At 43.3% G+C, this 21523-nt stretch overlaps 1 protein-coding gene across 2 annotated transcripts in view; it reads right to left on the bottom strand.

Moving 5' to 3' along the window:
• Positions 1-21523, bottom strand: part of AlaRS-m (alanine--tRNA ligase, mitochondrial) — an 83863-nt gene that overhangs the window by 20025 nt on the left and 42315 nt on the right. For both annotated transcript variants that reach the window (XM_068349628.1, XM_068349627.1), the window contains exons 5-7: positions 8698-8889; positions 8426-8570; positions 7336-7469 (exon numbers count right to left, since the gene is read on the bottom strand). In XM_068349628.1, coding sequence (XP_068205729.1) covers positions 7336-7469; positions 8426-8570; positions 8698-8889 — 471 coding nt within the window. The remainder of the gene's footprint in view (positions 1-7335; positions 7470-8425; positions 8571-8697; positions 8890-21523) is intronic.

Raw genomic sequence — 21523 nt, 5'->3', positions numbered from 1 at the left:
AGCCTCTGTACCATGGTCTTTCACTGTCTTGGGGTAGAGTTCTCTTTATTGAAGGTACACTCGGGCACACTATTCTATCTCATTTCTCTTCCTCTTGTTTATTTTTAAAGTTTTTATAGTTTATATATGAAAGATTTATTCTAATGTTGTTCCTCTTCTAAAATTTTCTATTTTAATTGTTAATTACTTCTTGTAGTTTCCTAATTTCCTTTCCTCACTGGGCTATTTTCTCTGTTGGGGCCCTCGGGCTTATAGCATCCTGCTTTTCCAACTAGGGTAGCAGCTTTGCAAGTAATAATAATAATAATAATAATAATAATAACGGTACAACCACTTCATCCCCTAGAGATGGGAGGGAAAGATGAAGAAGAGCCAGTCATTCTAGCTTTCATGCCAGACTTATAATTATGCGTTATCAGAAACAAGATACTTCCTGTCCTATGCAGGAGCTGGGACGGCTAGACAACTACTTTAGCCGCCACCATTGGATCAAGAACAAAAGTTTCAAGAGATTTGTGGGTACACTCCCATACGTAAAAAACCTCAAAGGTTGTTTGGTGTTTCCAAATTCCAGCCTTCAATACATGGCCAATTGCAAGATTCCTCTTGAAGGTTAGGGTGGTGCCTATACCTCTAAATTTTTTATTGCTGATCCTAGCTGCTACCTTGACCCTCTCAGCTGTCTAGGCGTATGCCCTAAGTATTGTCTCACAAAGTCAGAAAGCAACCGTGTTCCTTGACATCGCTTTCTTGATTCTGCCAGTGCTAAGGAAGAGGAACTAACATTTCGGCCTCATGTGTCTGGTACTTATCAGATAGTACTGCAGAGCCCTACATGACACAAAAGCATCTCTTGATTGCCACCTGTCTCTTCATATAGAGGGATGAAAGTCTCAAACTTAGGGTTGTGCCCGCAGGATTTTGGGTTTGACCACAAACTCTGACACAAACTCAAAAGAGACCTTTTTCCAACCCTCAGTATGGATGATAAAGAAAGAGATTGCAACTCGTTTGCTTTAGTAGCTATCAGCATGCCCAAGTACTTCAGACTCTACTTGGGTATGAGCCTCGACTTCTTCCAATTTATCACAATATCCAGATCATGACAAAATGCAATAACTCAATCTCTATCCTGTAACAACTGCCTCAATGGAGGAAGGCAGAATCAGCCAATCGTTGAGATATATTAATGGATGCATCCCTTATGAATGGGCTCATGCTGCTACCAGAGAAAACACCCAAATTGAACACCTGAGGAGCAGTAAACAGTTAAAAGCACAGTCTTGAACTTGTGTACCATACAGTAGAGGGAGAGTATGAGGTACCTCTGAGAGGACTGATGAATAGATACTTGGAAGTAGGCTATGCATTCTTCAGATCTACTGAAAGCATGAAGTCTCCTTCTCTGATAGAATTCAGCATACCGTTTTCATCCTGAACTTCATTTGGCGAACAATCTTGTTAAGTGGAGAGAAGTTTCCGACCAGTCTCCAGCTCTCAGGTGACTTCTCCATCAGGAAGTGTAGACTGATGAAGCCCAGAGGCACATCTCGAATGCCTTTGTGCAGGTTCTTCTTTCACATCCCTTTTGCAGATGGTGGAATATTAGGTGAAAACACTATTGGTATGGGAGATAGGGAAGCCAACAGTCTAGAAAAAGCATTAAGTAACCATCCTGAAAGATACTCATTACCTGCAGCTCAAATCTGTAACTTGGCCCATTGTCCAAAGGCCAGAGAAGCATCCCCCTACACGTACCAGTAGGAGAAGCGGCCAGCAGTTCCCTCTCCCTTTCACCCTCCTTCCTGGAGGGACCAGGATGGGTGGCTTTTTAGACTGTGCATGCACAGGCTCCCTTCAGGTTGAAGAGGCTGCAGGCAGTCATGGTCAGGGTCTATGAAAGGCCCCAGAGGCCTGCCTTGCACCCGCTCCCACAGTCATGGTTAAATACGAGGGTTTGACCACAGATCCCTTCAAACAACCAGGGCCTTTGAAAGAGACTGCATGCTGAATCAAGGAGTCCTGTGAATCAGTTCTCCACTTCACTGTCCACACTGAAGTGTTATGGAGTATCAGAGCTACCTCAAAACCAATTTGTTTTGAGGATCTGGATACCAGGGAATTCCTCCTTCCCAAAGCCCAGTTGGCTCACTGATTCACTGACTTGTGTGCCAGGAAAGCCACTACTTTACCACCAGACAGCACAAGACTCTTGTACTTCTCCAAAGAACCTGGGATTGATAACCCCATTGACTTTGTGAAATACAGTACATCACTGCACCTGACCACTGGGAAAGCCAGGAAACAGCTTGGAGGGAAGTCATGGCAGACAATTCCATGACTGCTGACTCAGTGGCCGACAGACTTGAGTCTATCCAAGTAGTATCCCCTCGTTAGTACCCTGAAGAGGTTACAACACAGCCTCCTCTACCTCGCAAGTGCAGGAATAGGATCTTGTTTGACTGACTGAAAGCAAGAGAGTTCTCACTACCTTCCCACCAGACAGCGCAAGACACTTGTACTTCTCCAAGAATCTGGAGTTGATAACCCCATTCCCACAGACTTTGTGAAATACAGTTCATCACTGCACCCGACCACTGGTAAAGCCAGGAGACAGCTTGGAGGGAAGTCATAGCAGACAATTCCATGACCACTGACTCAGTGGCTGATAAGGACATGCCTGTCAACTTGAGTCTGTCCAAGGATTGTCCGCTCGTTAGTACCCTGAAAAGGTTACGACACAGCCTTATATACCTCGCAACTGTGGGAACAGGATCTTGTTTGACTGAATGGAAGCAAGAGCATTATCAGATTAACATATTTGATCATCAACTTGATCCAGGGCCAAACTGCTACTTTCCTCTTGGTAAGGGTAGAAGAGACTCTTTAGCTATGGTAAGTAGCTCTTCTAGGAGAAGGAAACTCCAAAATCAAACCATTGTTCTCTAGTCTTGGGTAGTGCCATAGCCTCGGTACCATGGTCTTCCACTGTCTTGGGTTAGAGTTCCCTTGCTTGAGGGTACACTCAGGCACACTATTCCATCTAATTTCTCTTCCTCTTGTTTTGTTAAAGTTTTTATAGTTTATATAGGAAATATTTATTGTAATGTTGTTACTGTTCTTAAAATATCTAATTTTTCCTTGTTTCCTTTCCTCACTGCGCTATTTTCCCTGTTGGGACCCCTGGGCTTATAGCATCTTGCTTTTCCAACTAGGGATTTAGCTTAGCAAATAATAATAACAATAATAATCTGACCAGGGTAGCTCCATAGATGGCCTAGACCTCTGTGCGGCAATGAAGTGCTGATCAATGACTGAACTTCTTCCTGAAGGGGGAGCCAAGGTTGTCTAACTCAGTTCATTGCACTAACAAATAAGTGCAAGAATGTCCACGAAGCAACAGTCTGACTTTGTATTGTTACTCTTAAGTCAGTATTGGATCTTAGGGGCAGATGAATCCTAAGTACCCTCATACCCAGTAGGGATAAAGGGTGTGGCAGGTTGCTTAGGAGATTAATTTCCCCTGAATACAATCGTTCTGATCTAAGGACATATCCAGCAATGTAGTGGGGGGTTAATTACAGACCAGGATTGCCGAAAACAGAGTGGGACAGATCTTGAAACTGATCATAGCAAAGAAAAGAGTAATCTATACGCTTCCCTCTGTGCTTATTCTGGTGGAAAGGCGGCACCAGTCAGCACAGGGTACTGGCCCTCCACCACCGACCTGTTCCCATCATCTATGTGCAATGACAACCTCGAGCAATAACAGGGGTACTGCTATCAGAGAAGGGAACAGCAGTTCACCGTCCTTGTATGAAGGTGAGGACAGCCACCCAACCTCTTCCAATACATGGCTGCAGAAGGTACACATGGCTGTGCACCTCTATCCTGCTTAGTCACCAAAGTAACCAGAGAAACCAAGGACACGGTCAGGGGCCATGACATGGGGCTGCCATATGGGAGTTATGGGCCAGGCCTGGTGGGAGACCTTGGAATGGGGCTCCGACACTAGATCACAGCCCCACAAAAAGGCTGTGCCTTCCTGCACTTACTCATTGTTGGCAGTCTGCAAGAAAAAACTTCCATCATCGGAGAGTGGTGTTGAGGAAGTCATTCCATCTCTGCTCTCATAAATTAGACCATTTCTCTAAAGAGACTCCTGCAGAAGATCTATGCTGGTATCCGGACATCTCCCTTACAGTGCCTTGTAAAAAGCCTTTCACTCAGAGATGCTGGATAACCACTGCTCGTGAAGTGATAAGGATGCCACAAAGTTGTGGAATCTCTCCAGGTGGGGCTAACAGAGGAGAGTGGGCCACTGGGGTAATTCTCTTGGTACCTCAATAAGGAGTATCAGCCTGTCAGTGAATTATTTGGCAAAAAAGAGCTGACTGAAGAAGCCTGGGGAGCCATCGTCGACCTGTTGAAGAGCGCTTTTCTCCTGCACGGTCTGGACTTCTGACTGAAGGGAAGTCCTTCGCTGATCCCTGGTGGTAAGACGATGACGTTACTGGTGGTCGAATCAAAGGGGGAGAGTAGATGAATGGGAGGTGTTAACTGGACCAAAGTGTCCGCAGTCCACTGTTTTACCCTGTGTTACCTTGCCACCCCTAGTAGAAGCACTGGCTTTGCTTTCCTCTCCCGTGAGAATAGGAGGGACTGGTCACAGTAGCCCTTCTAGGATCAGGTCTAGATCCCAAGTCTTGAACTCCCCAAGAAGCTCAAGAACCCTTTTCCGGGATATGGGGAGCTTTGTTTTTCTGAATGGACCAAAGATCCTTACTTTCTCAGAGGCATGAGCCCTGAGAAAAAGGTGAAATAGAATTAAGTGGTTACCTCCTATCATCTGTGGCATCAGGAGATAGGATCTGACTGAAGGAGACTGGAGACGTTCCCTACTGGGAATTTTTCAACTCCGAGGAGAGACAGAGCGTGAGGTCGAGACAAAGTCGATGGAAGACAGCTGGTAGTTATCGACGTAAGGCACTACCCTGGGTGATCTAGAACCATGATGGATTCGAGAACGCAGATCCCCCACATGAATGACTTGATGCAGACGGTCACATCTCCATTGGGTATTTAGGTCAATGGGATAAAACTGTAAGTGAAGTCCATGATTGCAGACTTGAAGGTGCATGCTCTAGCTTTCACAGGTATAAGGTCTCTTCTGAAATAGGGTTCCTCATTGCAATCCATCCTGTAAGTGAGCATTGTGGGGGAGTGTATTAGATCCATTGGGGTGCATCTAGGTGATGCCGGGTATGGCGAGGCGCATCCAGGCGAGGCGCATCCAGGCGATGGCAATGCGCGGAGTGGCAAGGCGTATCTAGGTAAAGCACGGCGTGGCGAGGCGCATCTAGTTAGCATACAAATTGGGGAGGCATGCCAAGTTAGCACACGAATGGGCGAGGCATGTTAAGTTAGCACATGAATAGGTGAGGCACGTCAAGTTAGCACACGAATAGGTGAGGCCCGTCTGGGTAGCGCACGAAATGAGGTACGTCTGGGTGACGCAAGAAGTGGTAAGGCTTGTCTTGGAAGTAGATGTGGTGAAGTGCGTGTGTGGTAGCTAAGTTGTTCTGGACCTCTGTCAGGTTGAGTGCACGCTAGTGAGGCATGTGGTGGGGTAGCGTGCGCTTGTACTAAGCAGGCTTCTGTAGTACAATATGCTCAAGAGAGGAGGGGTCTAGTGGATCCAGATAAACTAATCCTTGTGCGTGCACAGTAAGGCTAACACACTCCGAACACCTGCACGCATCTATGCTTGCATGTACAATGAGAGACATGTCACTTGCCAACATAAGGAACCTTTTGGGAAGCATCAAATACTGGTACCGGGAGTGTACCAGAGGAGGACGTGTGGGAGACATATCTCTGCCGCTATTCTCAAGAGGTGATACTGAGACTGGTGTGACAGTGGATGGCTTTCAAGGAAAAAGCCCGAGAAGGAGAGAGTCTCTCTTTTCTGCCCTCAAAGGAGACAAGTTGGTGTCTGGCACAGCAGCAGAAACACAGTGCTTCCTTAGTAGCCAGTGACATCACTAACAACTCCTTGGAATGGGAGCCTTGCAGTCCCAAGGAGGTCCAAAAAACTCACAGGATGTCGTTAACCTGATGAGGCCTCCTCCTGAGGGAGAAGCTCTCCCGTTCCTCTATGGGAAAAGGTTAGGACTTCTGGCCTCAGGACTTGACCTAAAGTTAAAGCGCCACCACTCTTCTCCATTCGGCTTCCAGTGGAAACCAACGAGGAAGAGTCCGAGGGAAGCATACCAGCCAACAGAGGAAGAGGTTGAGATTTCTTTGACTTCAAGGATGACCCCAAAGGGGAAGTATCCCTTTCAGGCCTATTCTTCCACCACCTGCCATACGCAGGTGACCACTCCCGACAGTCGTCACAAGGAAATTCCTGTCTGAAGGAGCATCTTCAGCAGATAGGACACAACATGTGGGAATCCTTCTTAGTGCTCACAAATGTGCTGCAACGTCATCCCAATACCACGGACAACCCTGTATATCCACAGGCATCTCCAAAGCAAACAAATACTAATATGTTAGAAAGATAATGAAAAAAGCCAAAAATTTCCAGCCAATGGAAGATTATCTATTCTCACTTATGACTGAATTCAAATTGAGTGCTCAATGAGCAAACATGGGGTGTGGGGCTTCACCTCTCCTGGCTGCATGTACCTCATTATAAAAGTTGAACTGACATATTCTTCAGCCTCACTGATATTCTGTCCTATAGAAAGGATTCAGGTTTGTATTTGTACTGGAACAAATGCAAATAGCCTACTGAATGAAATATCTTGCTAACAGACCAATACAATGCTCATAAACCGATTTGAAAGTTTGCTCCTATACCCATTTGCACGTATTCAGTCACTCTTTAACTGAGGTACAGTACTTTTGTACATTATATCATTTAGGATTCAAGAGAAACCAACTTTGAGATGGCCTCCAGTTTTAAAAGTATATGGAGTAATCCATCCATCCATATACCAAAGGCACTTCCCCCAATTTTGGGGGGTAGCTGACATCAACAATGAAACAAAACAAAAAAAGGGGACCTCTACTCTCTACGTTCCTCCAGCCTAACCAGGGACTCGGCCGAGTTCAGCTGGTACTGCTAGGGTGCCACAGCCCAACCTCCCACATTATCCACCACAGATGAAGCTTCATAATGCTGAATCCCCTACTGCTGCTACCTCCGCGGTCATCTAAGGCACCGGAAGAAGCAGCAGGGCCTACCGGAACTGCGTCACAATATGGAGTAATAGTTAAATAAAAGAAAAATACTTATTAGCTAACACTGCTATTACTAAAATTACATACCTATCTTCAGGGAAAAGTCCATCAGCAAGGGAAACTGTAGTCATTCTCATATGATCTGCTAGGACACGGTAAGCTGTGTCTAAGCACAGGCCATCTTCACTAAACTTTCCTCCATATGCTGCTTTGCCACTCATCTGATAAAAATATCATCATGAATGGAATAAATAAGATTCAGTTCCCTAAGCATAACTTTTAAATTACAGTAATGTAACCGTGCAGCTTAAATGCAAATACTTTACAGTACAGTACTGTACAGTATATACAAATCTATAATAAAAAAATAAAGTAAGCTAATACAATCTTGCCATTTGAACAAATAAATAAATAATGTTTCAAAATCCTTTGTGCCCCCCATATATATATACTTATATATATATATATATATATATATATATATATATATATATATATATATATATATATATATACACCAGTACACACACACACACACACATATATATATATATATATATATATATATATATATATATATATATGTGTGTGTGTGTGTGTACAGTGTGTATATATATATATATATATATATATATATATATATATATATATATATATATATATATATACAGTATATATATATATATATATATATATATATATATATATATATATATATATTTAACGAAAAAAATAGATGGTTTTTCTACCATGAAGTGTAATCAACACTGTGCTCTATGAAATAGATGGCAAAGTGGTCTTACAATGCACAAGGCCTGTAAAATGAAAGGTTTATAATCCAGTATTTTAGCTCCACCAATTTCTCATAATCTCACAGCTAACCATCTAGTCTAAACAAAAGTGAGGCAATCCATTTTTTGGGACCCAGAAATTCATAGACATACTGTATATGCAGTGTCACCACTTTTTTTTTATCTACAATATCAAACAAATGAATGACTAAAATTTCTTGGCCAATTAAAGGAAACAAATGAGTAATGATTATAAATACAGTACTGTAATTAGTTTTTATGAGTAAGTTCATTTTATTTGAAAAATTATCAGCTTAGTAGAAAAATTCAAAGTAAAATGTACTAACAAACCATAAAATGTTATCAAAGCAAAATCCAAGAGTTACCTTTTTTATGCTCTCAAATATTGGAAGAAAAAGATCAGTGTCATAATTGGATGTTTTATTATTTAAAACTGCAGTAACCCTCTCTAGGCCCATTCCAGTGTCAACATGATGAGTACTGAGAGGTTGCAAGGTACCATCTTTTAACCTGTAGGAAAAGATTCCAGTGAATAAGCTTTCATAGCAGTGAGAAAACAAAATTCTAAACAGATATAGAAAAATACAAGGCTGATTTTTAGCAAGTGAAGAATAAAAAATAAAAATTCCAGTCTAACCTTTCATGTTGCATAAAAACAATATTCCATAACTCAATCATGTCTTCAACACCAAGATTGACTCTATCTGGTGCGCTAATACGGCCAAGTCGGTCATAGTGAATTTCAGTGCAGGGTCCACAAGGTCCCTGCAAGCCCATCTCCCAAAAATTGTCTCGCATTCCAAAAGGTAAGATCCGGTTTTCAGGAACACTGTAAAAAGCAGTAAAAGTTACCATAAACAGTAATTACCATAAGGAAGTCAATTTAACTGAGTGTCTTTTAACCCTTTTACCCCCAGGCTATATGGAAATTTCCAACCCTTAACCCCCAGGGGGTTATTTTTTCCCCAGCACATTTTGCAGTATATTTTTTTTAAATTGCTCTAAAGCCTTAATTTTTGTCATATAGAGAGGTCAGGTTGGTCTCATTCTCTTGAAAAATGTCTGAATTTTCTAAAAAAATTATCAAAAATATGAAAAAAACCAATTTTATAGCATTTTTTTGCAAGGACGTACCGGTACGTCCATGGGGGTAAAGGGATGGCTTTTGTGAAACGTACCAATACGTCCTTTGGGGGTAAAAGGGTTATGTACTGTATACACTTTGAACCATTTGCTCAACTACCTTACTAAAACCCTTTCAGTATTTACTGACTGATCAATTGAAAATTTACACAAGAAAAAAAATCATCTATAATGCCCTGAGGATGAGAGACTTCCAAGTGTAAAGAGTAAGAACTTTCCCACTGCAATGGCCTCTAGACAGAGGGAGGGTAGTGCAGTCAGTGTAACTCCTACGCTGTAATGTAGACATCCTTTGAGGGCATTTGCAATGATCCTTTGGCCCCTAGATACACTTGCTTTATATCCTTCTACATAACTTCTGTTCCCACTCCATTTCTTCTATTTTACTATCTAACCTCTTCTAACTTTTACCTTAAAGTGTAAATCTATGGCAGTTTTTCAGTCCCCCAAGTCAGCCTGATACCCTGTCTCCAATATCAACCTACTACTCCCAACTTTTAGTAGAAAAGAGCAAATAGGATGACTATAAACAAACAGCCGAATTGTATGCTCTTTTTATTTTAAATTAAGTAAATAAATGGATGAAATATTACTCTTAAAATACAAAATAAATCAATATTAGATTTTTTCCCATTTCATTATGTTACAAAACACTATTTGTACTCATTCAGCACAATCTTTCTTTAGTGTAAGCTGAATGGGCTTTGTGCTCCCCCCCCCTTTTTTTTAAAGCAACCAAAGTCTCAATTCTAGGGCACACCCAGCTCAGTGCATGATGCGTGTCAGGTTACACTCCCAGACTGTCTTAGCTTTTATTTTAACTGAACCAGCACAGAGAACCCTCTTGATTTTATATTTTTTCAGGATAACTTTTTTGATACCCCCAAGAACTAGTTTTGATACCGCCTGAAGTTGTTCAGGCACTACTTAGGAACACCTGCTCTAGAGTTTTACCCTACATGCACTTAAGCACTGAATGGCCTAAAAAAACCCAGTGCTGAGCTCAAATCCATAAACTCAATCCAATCCAATTGGCAAAGTTCAAGCATGTAATCAAAGAAGAGAAAAACATAATTTTGAAATAACGTTTTCCGGGCTCGAACCTGTGCCGCCCAGTGAATAAGCTCCATTTAGCACTTATTCTTAGGTAATTTACTGCTAAATATACCAGAGAAAAATGTAAAGGAGTGCTAGGTTAACTAGCTCGCTCACCTATTGGTGTCGGTATAAAATTGGGCGTATATTCCAAAGGTCCCGCACTATTTAGATTAATCCACGACAGAGAACCCCAATAGAGGAGAGCCGTTCAACCTCACTCGGTACTACTACAATGCATCCGCTCAGAACCCAACTCCTTTTAGCACAACGATCAAAGTAACCCGCATTTTTCTGGTGCTCTCGATTTTGGATATTTTCTAGTGAATTATGGCTTCTTCGTCGGTTTCCCAGGAGACACCGTCTAAGTTAAGTACCAAGCTGGATTTTACTGTGTTTTGAGCAACCTAGATCGTTTAATATTTATATCATAGGAGTTATTCTCTTCGTTCATACCGATCTTGCTTGATTTCACTACAGTTGGTACTCCTGTTTTTGAGAGCTTTTAATTTTCACTTGCGGTGTTACTATGTGTATTATTTTTATTATCAAATATTATTTGTTATTGTGAATATTCATTATTTAGTGTTTAGAATCCTCGTGGTTCAATTTTTGGGCCGATATCATTTACGTATCGCTATGGCTGCCGACCGTGCTAAGGCGGCAATGTTATTTTAGCCATCAGGTGTGTCTTTTGTGATTTAATTATTTATGTTGCATGCCTTGCCCAAAAATTTTCTATGTGTTTATTCATATATTTAACGCTATTATTATTATTATAATGAATATTTGTGCCATTACTCCGTTTGATCTGTCTGGTTGGGGATCGTCAGTTGGTAGCCCTGCTGCCTCGTATCACGTGATCCTCCCCCACGCTCCCCCTCTAGCTAGGTGGGAGGCTAGGCTTCTCCCCCCTCCACTAAGGGACCGTTGCCTTCCCTCCTTTTAGAGGGGGTAGTTAAGTGTTTATGGACTTTGTCCTCCGGGTGGCCCGGCGGTTTAGTCTCTGTCTAGTCTGGTTGGCCACCGGTCTACAGAGTTGGATCCCGGTGTACCCTATTTTATATTCACTTTTCATTCTGGCTTATGTTATACGAAACCCTCCGGGTTCGATTGGCAGTTCTTAGTTACAGTTCCGCCCCCCTATTATTTTATAACATTTCCTATGATGATTATATATGACAGATCACTACCCCGGAGTCCCTAAAGGAATTGGTATTGAATATACCTTTATTTCCCGGCCCGGGGTCTACCCCACCCCGGGAAATCAGACACTATGTGTCTTAATTCCTTGTTATTGCATCCTTCTTTATGCTCCCGGCTTGACCGGAATGGATGGCTATACTTTAGTTTCAAGTTAGACTTATGTTTAGGCCCGGGACCTCCGGTCCCGCCCCTATGTAAGACTATTACAGTTAAGCTCTAACCTTGCATTAGACCTATGTTAGGCCCGGGTCCTCCGGACCCGCCCCTATTTAAAAAAAAAAAAAAAAAAAAAAAAAAAAAATTTAAAATTTAAAAAAAAAAAAAAAAAAAAGTACAGTTAAGCTCTAATCTTGTGTTAGACCTATGTTAGGCCCGGGTCCTCCGGACCCGCCCCTACTTAAAGACTAGTACAGTTAAGCTCTAATCTTGTGTTAGACCTATGTTAGGCCCGGGTCCTCCGGACCCGCCCCTACTTTAAAGAATAGTACAGTTAAGCTCTATTCTTGTGTTAGACCTATGTTAGGCCACTTAAAGAATAGTACAGTTAAGCTCTAATCTTGTGTTAGACCTATGTTAGGCCCGGGTCCTCCAGACCCGCCCCTACTTAAGAGAATTACAGTTTCTCATATACTATTCTTTTTACAGATGGTGCATTGTCTGACGCCGGCCTGTGCAGCTGTTCTGCACCAGCCTTGTGGCCACTCCGTCTGCCGATCTCACGCCCCTTGTGGGGTTCAACTGGAAGACGTTGTGGTATGGCACCCGGATAACTGTGTGATTTGCTTCGACCTCATCACTACCCTTGGATCTGACTCGGTGAGTCCCGTTGGCTATATTGCCTTCTTATTTTATTTACTATTAGTAAGATATCTATGGTCTTGAAGGACCATTGGGAGTCTCCCTTTTATAATTCCCACTATTATTTCAGGCATCCCCGGAGCAAAAGTCTGCGGCTCGGGCCACACTGAAGGTGTGGGTTGGTGGGTTTGCCCGGAATGTAAAGTCTAAGCGGCCGTACGTCCTATCTGAGGACTACTGCACCATGGTTTACCCCAACGCCAAGTCTTCAGCTGCTGTGGCTAGGCATGTGGCAGCTCCCATCATTGCCCACATTGATGCCACTATAACGGGTCTCATCGACCCAGAGCAAGATCCATCGGACGCCCCCGGAGGTCTGGAGGACAATGTTGCCTCCATGAACCTGGACGTCGAACCAATGTTGCTAGACGAGCCGGATACAGGTAGGGTGGTAAGTGAGGCAGGTGTGTCCGGCGCTGAGATTCCTATCCTCAGCCCCGCTCTTTCTTCTTCTTCTGATCGCTCTTCCTTTCTTGGATTTTCTGGGGACCGTGATTCGTCTCAACGTTCATACCCGGTTCCCCCTAAGGATAAGTCTACTTCAAGGACCTTACCCAAAGCTCGCAAGCCTCACAAGACTTCTCATGGCTCTAAACATGGTACGAACCCGTCTTCAAAGACCTCTGGTTCCTCCTCTAAGTCTCACGACCCGGGAGTTCCTTCCGCCCCTCCTGCTGCTAGCCCGGGCCTTTCCGAATCAGCTATGCTTCGCATCGTGTCGGAGATGCAGGCAAAGTTGGTTTCGGAGATGCAGTCGAGGATGGACACGATGTTCTCTAACTTCGGTCAGAGAATTGGGGCTTTAGAGCAAGGAGCTCCGGAGAGAGTCCAAAGCTCTCTCATACCGGATGCCTCTAAGCTCCCGCCGTTTGCCAAGAACAACCCCTGGCGGATGGCTCTTCATTCCCCGTTCTCAGACGGAATGTTGACTCTGGAGGGCCTTGGCACTCGTCCTCTAGAGGACTTTGAATTCTTTCCTCCGGGTCTGGCATTTCCATTTCATGGTTATGCCAGACTTACCGAGGAAGCTTTAGTCCGATTAGACAAGGTCCCCAAAGAGACGGTCATCTTCCCGAAGGAGCAAGCCCAATCTGTTTGGGCCAGATTTTTGAATGACATCGGCTGAACTAACACCATGCTGACGCCTTATAAAAGCTCCTTTACGATGTTCTTAATGGACAAGACCACCTTGACTCCATGCGTCAATAAGGTGGCAGAGCTTGCCTTTCAATATGCTCTGGAGGAGAAGCCCTTGCCTCCCATCCGAGAGGTGGATCCAATCTCCCTCCTTCTTCCCTCAGGTATTGAGTGTTGGGACAACGTCCATACCACCTTTACCTCCGGCAAGCTTGCAGCAGACTGTGCCTCAGTCTTGTTTGGTGAGAAGCTTCCCCGTCTCCCGGAATCCCTTATTAAACAGGAATATGATTCCCGTCTACGTGTGGGCCGTACTCTAAACCTGGCCACTTCCACGGAGTCGATAGCCTTGACTTACGATACGGAGAGTATTTTTAAGTCTCTCAACAAGGCTACGTTACAGTCTTTGTATTATGACTTGTATGACTTCGCTACTGCTAAACGCAGATGTCGCAAGCATGTTCTAGCTGAGGCGACGATTAGGCATGAACCTAATAAACTCATCCGGTCCTCCTGTTGGGGTTCAAATCTCTTCCCCGAGGATCTCGTAGAGGAAGTCTTGGCGGAGGCCACTAGGGTTAATCAGAGCCTTAAAGCCCGTTGGGGTTTGACCCCTAAACGCAAGTATGACCCCGCAAATTATCAAGCCCGGGGTAGGAAGAAGCTTAGACCATATACCTCCACCCAGTTCAGGCAACAACAGAGTACTTCATCCAACTTCCGGCTGCCTCTTCCTCCATCTTCTGTTGCCCCTGCACAGCCTTCCACCTCTCGGGCTCCTTCGGATGACTATGTCACCGTTCTGCTACCTAAGAGCCAGCTTTCTGGTGCCTCCGCCACTTCCCCTGCCTTTAACCAGTCCTACGAGGCTCATAGCTCTTCCCAGAGTTATGGTAGAGGTAGAGGCTACCACCGTGGCTCTAACCAGAACAAAGGCAGGGGAAGAGCCTTTCGCAGAGGAAAGAACTTCCGAGGCGGACGTGGAGGCAACTCCTCAAACCAATACTGAGGTACAGCAGGTAGGGGGGAGGCTCTATGCCTTCCGCAACAAATGGAGGTTCAGTCCCTGGGCGTTCAGTATCATCTCCAAGGGACTAGGGTGGAGTTGGATTCAAGGACCTCCTCCTCCGAACAAATTTCGTCAACATTCCACTCCGGACCTGGTCGAATTTGTCCAGGATCTTTTACAAAAGAACGCCATACAAGAAACGAAACATCTGAAGTTTCAAGGTCGGCTGTTCAGTGTCCCGAAGAAGGATTCAGACAAGAGAAGAGTGATTCTAGATCTATCCCTTCTCAACTTGTCCATTCAATGCGACAAGTTTCGAATGCTTACCGTCTCGCAGGTGCGGACCTTACTTCCCCGTGGGGCCGTCACCACCTCTATCGATCTTACAGACGCCTACTATCACGTCCCGATAGCGAGACACTTCCGTCCGTACCTAGGCTTTCGCTTAGGGGACGAAAGTTACTCCTTCAAGGTGATGCCTTTCGGGCTCAACATTGCCCCAAGGATCTTCACAAAGCTAGCAGAAGTCGCTGTTCAGGAACTCAGGAATCAAGGGATTCAAGTAGTAGCCTATCTGGACGACTGGCTCATTTGGTCAGACACCTCCCAAAATTGCCTAAAAGCCACTCACAAAGTCATCCATTATCTTCAATCTCTAGGCTTCCAGATCAACTTCAAGAAGTCCCGTCTTCTTCCAAAATCGAAGTTCCAATGGCTCGGCCTGCAATGGGATCTTATATCTCATACTCTGTGTCTTCCCAGACCCAAGAGGTTAGAGATTGCAAGGAGCACCAAACGCTTTCTCAAAGACAAAGTAAGTTCCAGACGACTCCAAGAGAAGATTCTGGGGTCCCTTCAGTTTGCCTCAGTGACGGATCTTCTTCTGAAGGCAAAATTGAAAGATATCAATCGTGTCTGGCGTTCGAGGGCGAACCGGAAGCTCCGGGACAGGAAAGTCCGCCTTCCTCCCATTCTACGGGAAAGACTTCTTCCTTGGACAAGAGCAAACAGTCTGTCAAAGTCAGTTCCCCTTCGATTTCCGCCTCCGGAATTAATCATTCACACAGACGCATCCCTATCAGGTTGGGGCGGCTATTCTCAGCTCAAGAAAGTTCAAGGTCTTTGGACTCCCTTGTTCCGCCATTTTCACATCAATGTGCTAGAGGCCATGGCAGTTCTTCTAACCCTGAAACGTCTCGCTCTTCCCAAGAAACAACACCTTCGTCTGGTCCTCGACAGCGAAGTGGTGGTCCGCTGCCTCAACAGAGGCGGGTCAAAGTCAGGGCCTCTGAACCATGTTCTAGTAGCCATATTCTCCCTAGCAGCCTCGAACCGTTGGCATCTTTCAGCTGTCCACCTGGCGGGAGTCCGGAATGTAGTGGCAGACGCCCTGTCCCGGACCTCCCCTCTAGAATCGGAATGGTCACTCGATCTAAAGTCATTTCGGTGGATTCTCTCTCAGGTTCCCGGTCTCCAAGTGGACCTCTTCGCCACGGAATCCAACCACAAATTGAGAGTATATGTGGCTCCCAATCTAGACCCTCAGGCTTACGCCACAGACGCCATGTCACAGAATTGGGACAACTGGGAAAAGATTTATCTCTTTCCCCCGGTGAATCTTTTGCTGAAAGTTCTAGACAAACTGAGATCCTTCAAGGGACAAGTAGCCTTGGTCGCACCCAACTGGCCCAAGAGCAACTGGTATCCTCTCCTGCGGGAGTTGAGATTATACCCTCGCCCGATACCCAATCCGGTTCTGTCTCAGATAGTACAAACACGCGTTGTGTACGCTTTCTCAAACATTCAGAGCGCCCTAACTTTATGGACTTTATGAAGTTTGCGGCTATGCATGGTGCCAATATTGATCCTCAAAACACCTTGTTCCTAGAATCGGATAAACGGGATTCCACCATCCGTCAGTATGACTCTGCAGTTAAAAAGTTGGCAAAATTTTTAATAGACTCAGACGTGAACTGTATGAACTTGAACCTTACAGTCACTTTCTTTAGATCTTTATTAGAATCAGGTCTGGCAGCCAATACTATCACCACTATTAAATCGGCTCTGAAAAAGATCTTCCTAGTGGGTTTTAACATAGACTTAACCGACTCTTTATTAGCTTCAATTCCGAAAGCTTGTGCCAGACTGAAACCGGTTACTCGTCCTACCCCGGTGACCTGGTTCCTTAATGACGTACTCAAATTGGCTTCTGATACCATTAACAGTTCTTGTGGTTACATGCCCCTTCTCAGGAAAACACTTTTCCTAGTGAGCTTGACTTCCGGGGCAAGAATTTCTGAATTGGCAGCCTTGTCGAGAGACCCGGGTCATATTGACTTTCTGCCTTCAGGAGAGGTCCTTCTTTCTCCTAACAAATTCTTTTTGGCTAAGAATGAAGACCCTCAAAACAGATGGACCTCCTGGAAAATTGTTCCCCTCACGCAAGATCCGTCGCTGTGCCCTGTCACTACTCTTAGGTCTTATCTATCCCGGACCTCTTCTAACTCCTCGGGGCCTCTATTCGTTAGAGAACAAGGCGGTACCATTACTATTAAAGGGATCAGGCAACAAATTTTGTATTTTATTAAACAAGCTAACCCTGACTCTTTTCCTCTTGCACATGATATCAGGGCGGTTGCCACCTCGGTGAACTTCTTTCACCACATGAATTTTACAGACCTTTCTAGGTATACAGGGTGGAAATCACCGTCAGTGTTCAAGAAACACTACCTTAAACATTTGGAAGCCCTAAAATTTTCTACAGTAGCCGCAGGGAGCGTAGTTACTCACGAGTAACTCACAGGTTAATGCCTTGACTCTTTATCTCTCCCTCTTACCTGCCTCATTTATACCCTATTGTATTCGTTGGTCGCGCACCTGAATACTGTTATTATATTTGTAAATTTTATGCTCCTGAGTATCTGTATATATTATCACTCACGGCATTATTATACCTACCTTATTGGATTTATGTTCATATTTAAGATACCCTTATAATTGTTTTTTGGTACTCATCTCTGATTAAAGCATCCTGTTTTTCTCTTACGCTTATGTTTTTTCCTTTATTTTGCAAGTTTGGTGACATTTTTCTCTTGTATAGATTCACTGGGCGGCACAGGTTCGAGCCCGGAAAAGGGATTTTGACGTAGGAAAAATCTATTTCTGGGCGAAGGACCTGTGCCGCCCAGTGAACCCTCCCAGCTCCTCTCCCTTGGAGTCCCCAAACTTTGGGTGCTAAGGAGTTGGGTTCTGAGCGGATGCATTGTAGTAGTACCGAGTGAGGTTGAACGGCTCTCCTCTATTGGGGTTCTCTGTCGTGGATTAATCTAAATAGTGCGGGACCTCTGGAATATACGTCCAATTTTATACCGACACCAATAGGTGAGCGAGCTAGTTAACCTAGCACTCCTTTACATTTTTCTCTGGTATATTTAGCAGTAAATTACCTAAGAATAAGTGCTAAATGGAGCTTATTCACTGGGCGGCACAGGTCCTTCGCCCAGAAATAGATTTTTCCTACGTCAAAATCCCTTTTATAGTCTACAAAACATAATCTATTTAAAAAAAAAAAGTTTTTTATGAAGATACATTACATGACATTTTAGAGTATAATATCTAAATTAAGAAAGTAAATGATGAAATAGGCACTATTCCCCTTATCAGGACACCATCAAAATAGAATTTTACTGCGCCTCAGTCAGAGATGAGAATCAACCTTTGTGAAAAGAATATTCTCCACAACTCTTAATTGCTTAATATATTTTCCTATTGGTAGTGTCATGTTCAGTTATTTTATTAAGCTTTATTATTTCAGAATTATTATTTGTTGTTTATTATGTATGAGGTTTAAATAATATCTATTTTATGTTACTCTGAGTCCTAATTTCATATTTTGATTCACTATGATATGCTCAATCATTATTATGCCTTGAAATATTAATCTTTACTACAGAACTAATATTGTTTGAACACTTTCTTGAAATTATTACCACTGCCGAAGAGGTTAATGTTTGGTTAATTTTGTTGTAGTTTTAGATTAGGCAGGTTCTGGTAAGCCACCAAGGGCTCTTGCTTATAATAATTCTATATCAGCATTGGATTACTTGGTATGAACTTTGGATTATCAAAACCACAAATTTTTAATCAACTTGCATTTTTCCTAACCATACAAACCTGAGACCTTTAATAGGAGTACGACTTCAGCAGAGCTGAACTTTAAACGAGGTAGTAATAGTAGCTGGTGGGTGGTGGGTAGGCCCGCTCATGTACCAGGTAGCGTAGCCTTCACTTTGACCTTATCCTATGACTTGCAGGGTGGGTGAGACAAGCAGTGTAACTTAAAGTGGGCTGACATGGTGAATGCAACTTATTTCTATTAAAAAGAGCTACCACAACAGAAACAAAGTGATTGGGTTTGGTTTTGATCAACTGCAGTAATTTTGTATGAGCTTTGTTGCTATACGTTTCACGATTTATTGTCGCGCCATAAATGTGCCGTTTCATTTTGGCTGCGTGCGCAGGAAATACCTATGATGTCATGGAGAGACTTTGGCAAGAAGCGGATGTAAACAATCTAGGTTTGCCAGAAAAAGATTTTTCTTCTTGGAAAAGTGATTTCGTATCGATTGTTTGAGATTTTACGCATTGTAATGCCTCGTAGGTGTGTTGCAGCGGGGTGCTCGAATACAGGAAGGAAAAAATATCTCCCTGTACTTCTTTCTAAAGGATGAGTTGTTAAGAAAACAGTGGGTTGCTCAGGTGTAATGCAAATGGGCCGAATGGACACAGCAAACCCTAAGGGCTTTAGAATCCTCACACTTTAATACATTACAGTACTTATAAACAAATGGTCTCGTATGGCCACATTATGTTAACAACAACCAAAAAATAATAAAAATAATAATAATAGCTAGAGGGGCACTCAGTAGAGTGCAGATCACCGTGGCTTATTTCTCGTCCTTTTGCTCGACCTTGACCTTAACATGTATAAATTGGTGTGGATTTTCATACACTCAAATATGAACCAAGTTTTAAGTCTGTGACAAGGATGTCCAAACTTATGGCTGATTACGTGATATGGACGTTTCACTCGTCTATGACGACCTTTTACCTTTCAAAATTTAATCCTTTCCAGCTCTTTACACAAGTTTAAAATCACTGGAAGTTTCATTACTTTATGAATAAAATTGTGGCTATATGATTAATGACTACAAACTGACCTTTTGCTCGACCTTGACCATGGACTCGACTTCCACCTTGACATGTATTAATTGCCGTGGATTTTCATACACTCAAATATTAACCAAGTTTGAAGTTTCTGTGACAACTTATGGCTGATTACGTAAATTGGACATATTGCTTGACTGTGATCTTAACCTTTGACCTTGACCTTCCAAAATTTAATCATTTACAGCTTTTTACATAACAGTTGATCCCTGCAAGTTTCATTACTCTACAATTAAAATTGTGGCCAGGAAGGTGTTCACTAACAAACACACAAACAGGGGGTAAAGCATAACCTCCTTCCAACTTTGTTGGCAGAGGTAATACTAATCATCATCATCATGATATACCTGACTTTGTGTGCTTGAAATGGGACTGTATTTCCAGAATCGCATTGGATTTGCACGGCTGAAGGTACATGATTCAGGGGAAGTAATGTTCGTGGATATCTTATCTGTACCCTTTCAGCACAGGAAAGTGTCTCTGGTGTTCCACAAGGGGATATGAGCTCTCCAAGCAACACCATGTCCACAAAAGACAGTCATTCTGCATCATGTTAACACGAAACTGGAGTTGTTGTGCTGCGCTACTTGCTGATTCTTGGACACAAACTCTGAACAAGGGAGAGCAAGGTCTTCCTTCATTGAGAATGATTCATGACATCTGACATCTAATGCAGTATGCTCATTGGAAAGCATAGGCTAAAGCTTGTGAGTAGTCTAGGGGTCAGTTCCTATCTGATGGCCATTCAAGGGTACAGGAGGGTCCACTTGAGAGACCTGAGGACTTGAGCAACATCCCTTTAAGGGATTGAGCTCTTGGAGCAGAAAGACCGTTTGAAGCTACTCTCACACCAGGCTGGGCCTCTGAAGGCCAAGCTCTTCTGTCTGAAGTCTAGCTAAGGGTTGCAAAACAACCTTTTCCAGCAGAGACTGAGTGGAGCTCCCTCAACAAAGGAAGATGAAAAGAACTGCAATTAATTGCAGAGAGGTCTACCTGGTAAAAAAATCCCTTCTATTATGCCAATAATAGGAGAAGGGTAGTTCTAAGGGCATTTATAGGAGCATCAGCAAATCTGAATGCCACCCGGAGTGTGGCACTTAGATGCCGTCAATGTAACCTAAAACAGAAATCATCCACAGACTGAGATCAGTAAGCTAGGTAAGCATGCGGGGAGGCTAAGGTATCTAGAGGATCTGGTGTGTTGAAAGGTGATCCAAATTCTGCTGACTTTTTTGGAATGGGAGAGCACCTTATTGGAATATGTTCTAGAAATGTAGAGTTCTGAATCCACAGGGAGGCAAATGAGTCTTGGAAAGCAAGAAGCTGTAATGCCACATGACAGAAACAAGTGTATTGGATAACAGTAGATAGCACAGAAATTGTAACACAATTAGTGTTAAAAGGAAACACTGCTAATCTATTCATAATATCCCTTGAACATAACTGGAAGATCAATTATTCAATCTGAAAGAAAAAGTAAAATATTAAAACCGCCAGATGCGGACGCTGAAAAGTATGTCTATACTCTCCGGTTACACTACCTGGTGAGTGGCCGAGACTTACCTGCCACCCTCCAGCTACTACTACTACTACCTCATTTAGAATTTAAATGGCCCTTCCAGCTTCACTGAAGTCATATTCCTACTAAAGGATGAAGGTTTGTATTATGTATATGAAGAAATCACAGTTAGGATGCCAACTCACATTGTATTTGTTGCTATGAAACCTGGTTGTGACTGTTCACGGGAGCACAAAACCAAAAATTGAAAAAGTAGTCAAAATCACAAAT

The sequence above is a fragment of the Palaemon carinicauda genome, chromosome 26 (genome assembly GCF_036898095.1).
Source record: "Palaemon carinicauda isolate YSFRI2023 chromosome 26, ASM3689809v2, whole genome shotgun sequence".
NCBI classification, from domain to species: domain Eukaryota; kingdom Metazoa; phylum Arthropoda; class Malacostraca; order Decapoda; family Palaemonidae; genus Palaemon; species Palaemon carinicauda.
This window is presented reverse-complemented; position numbering and strand designations above follow the sequence as displayed.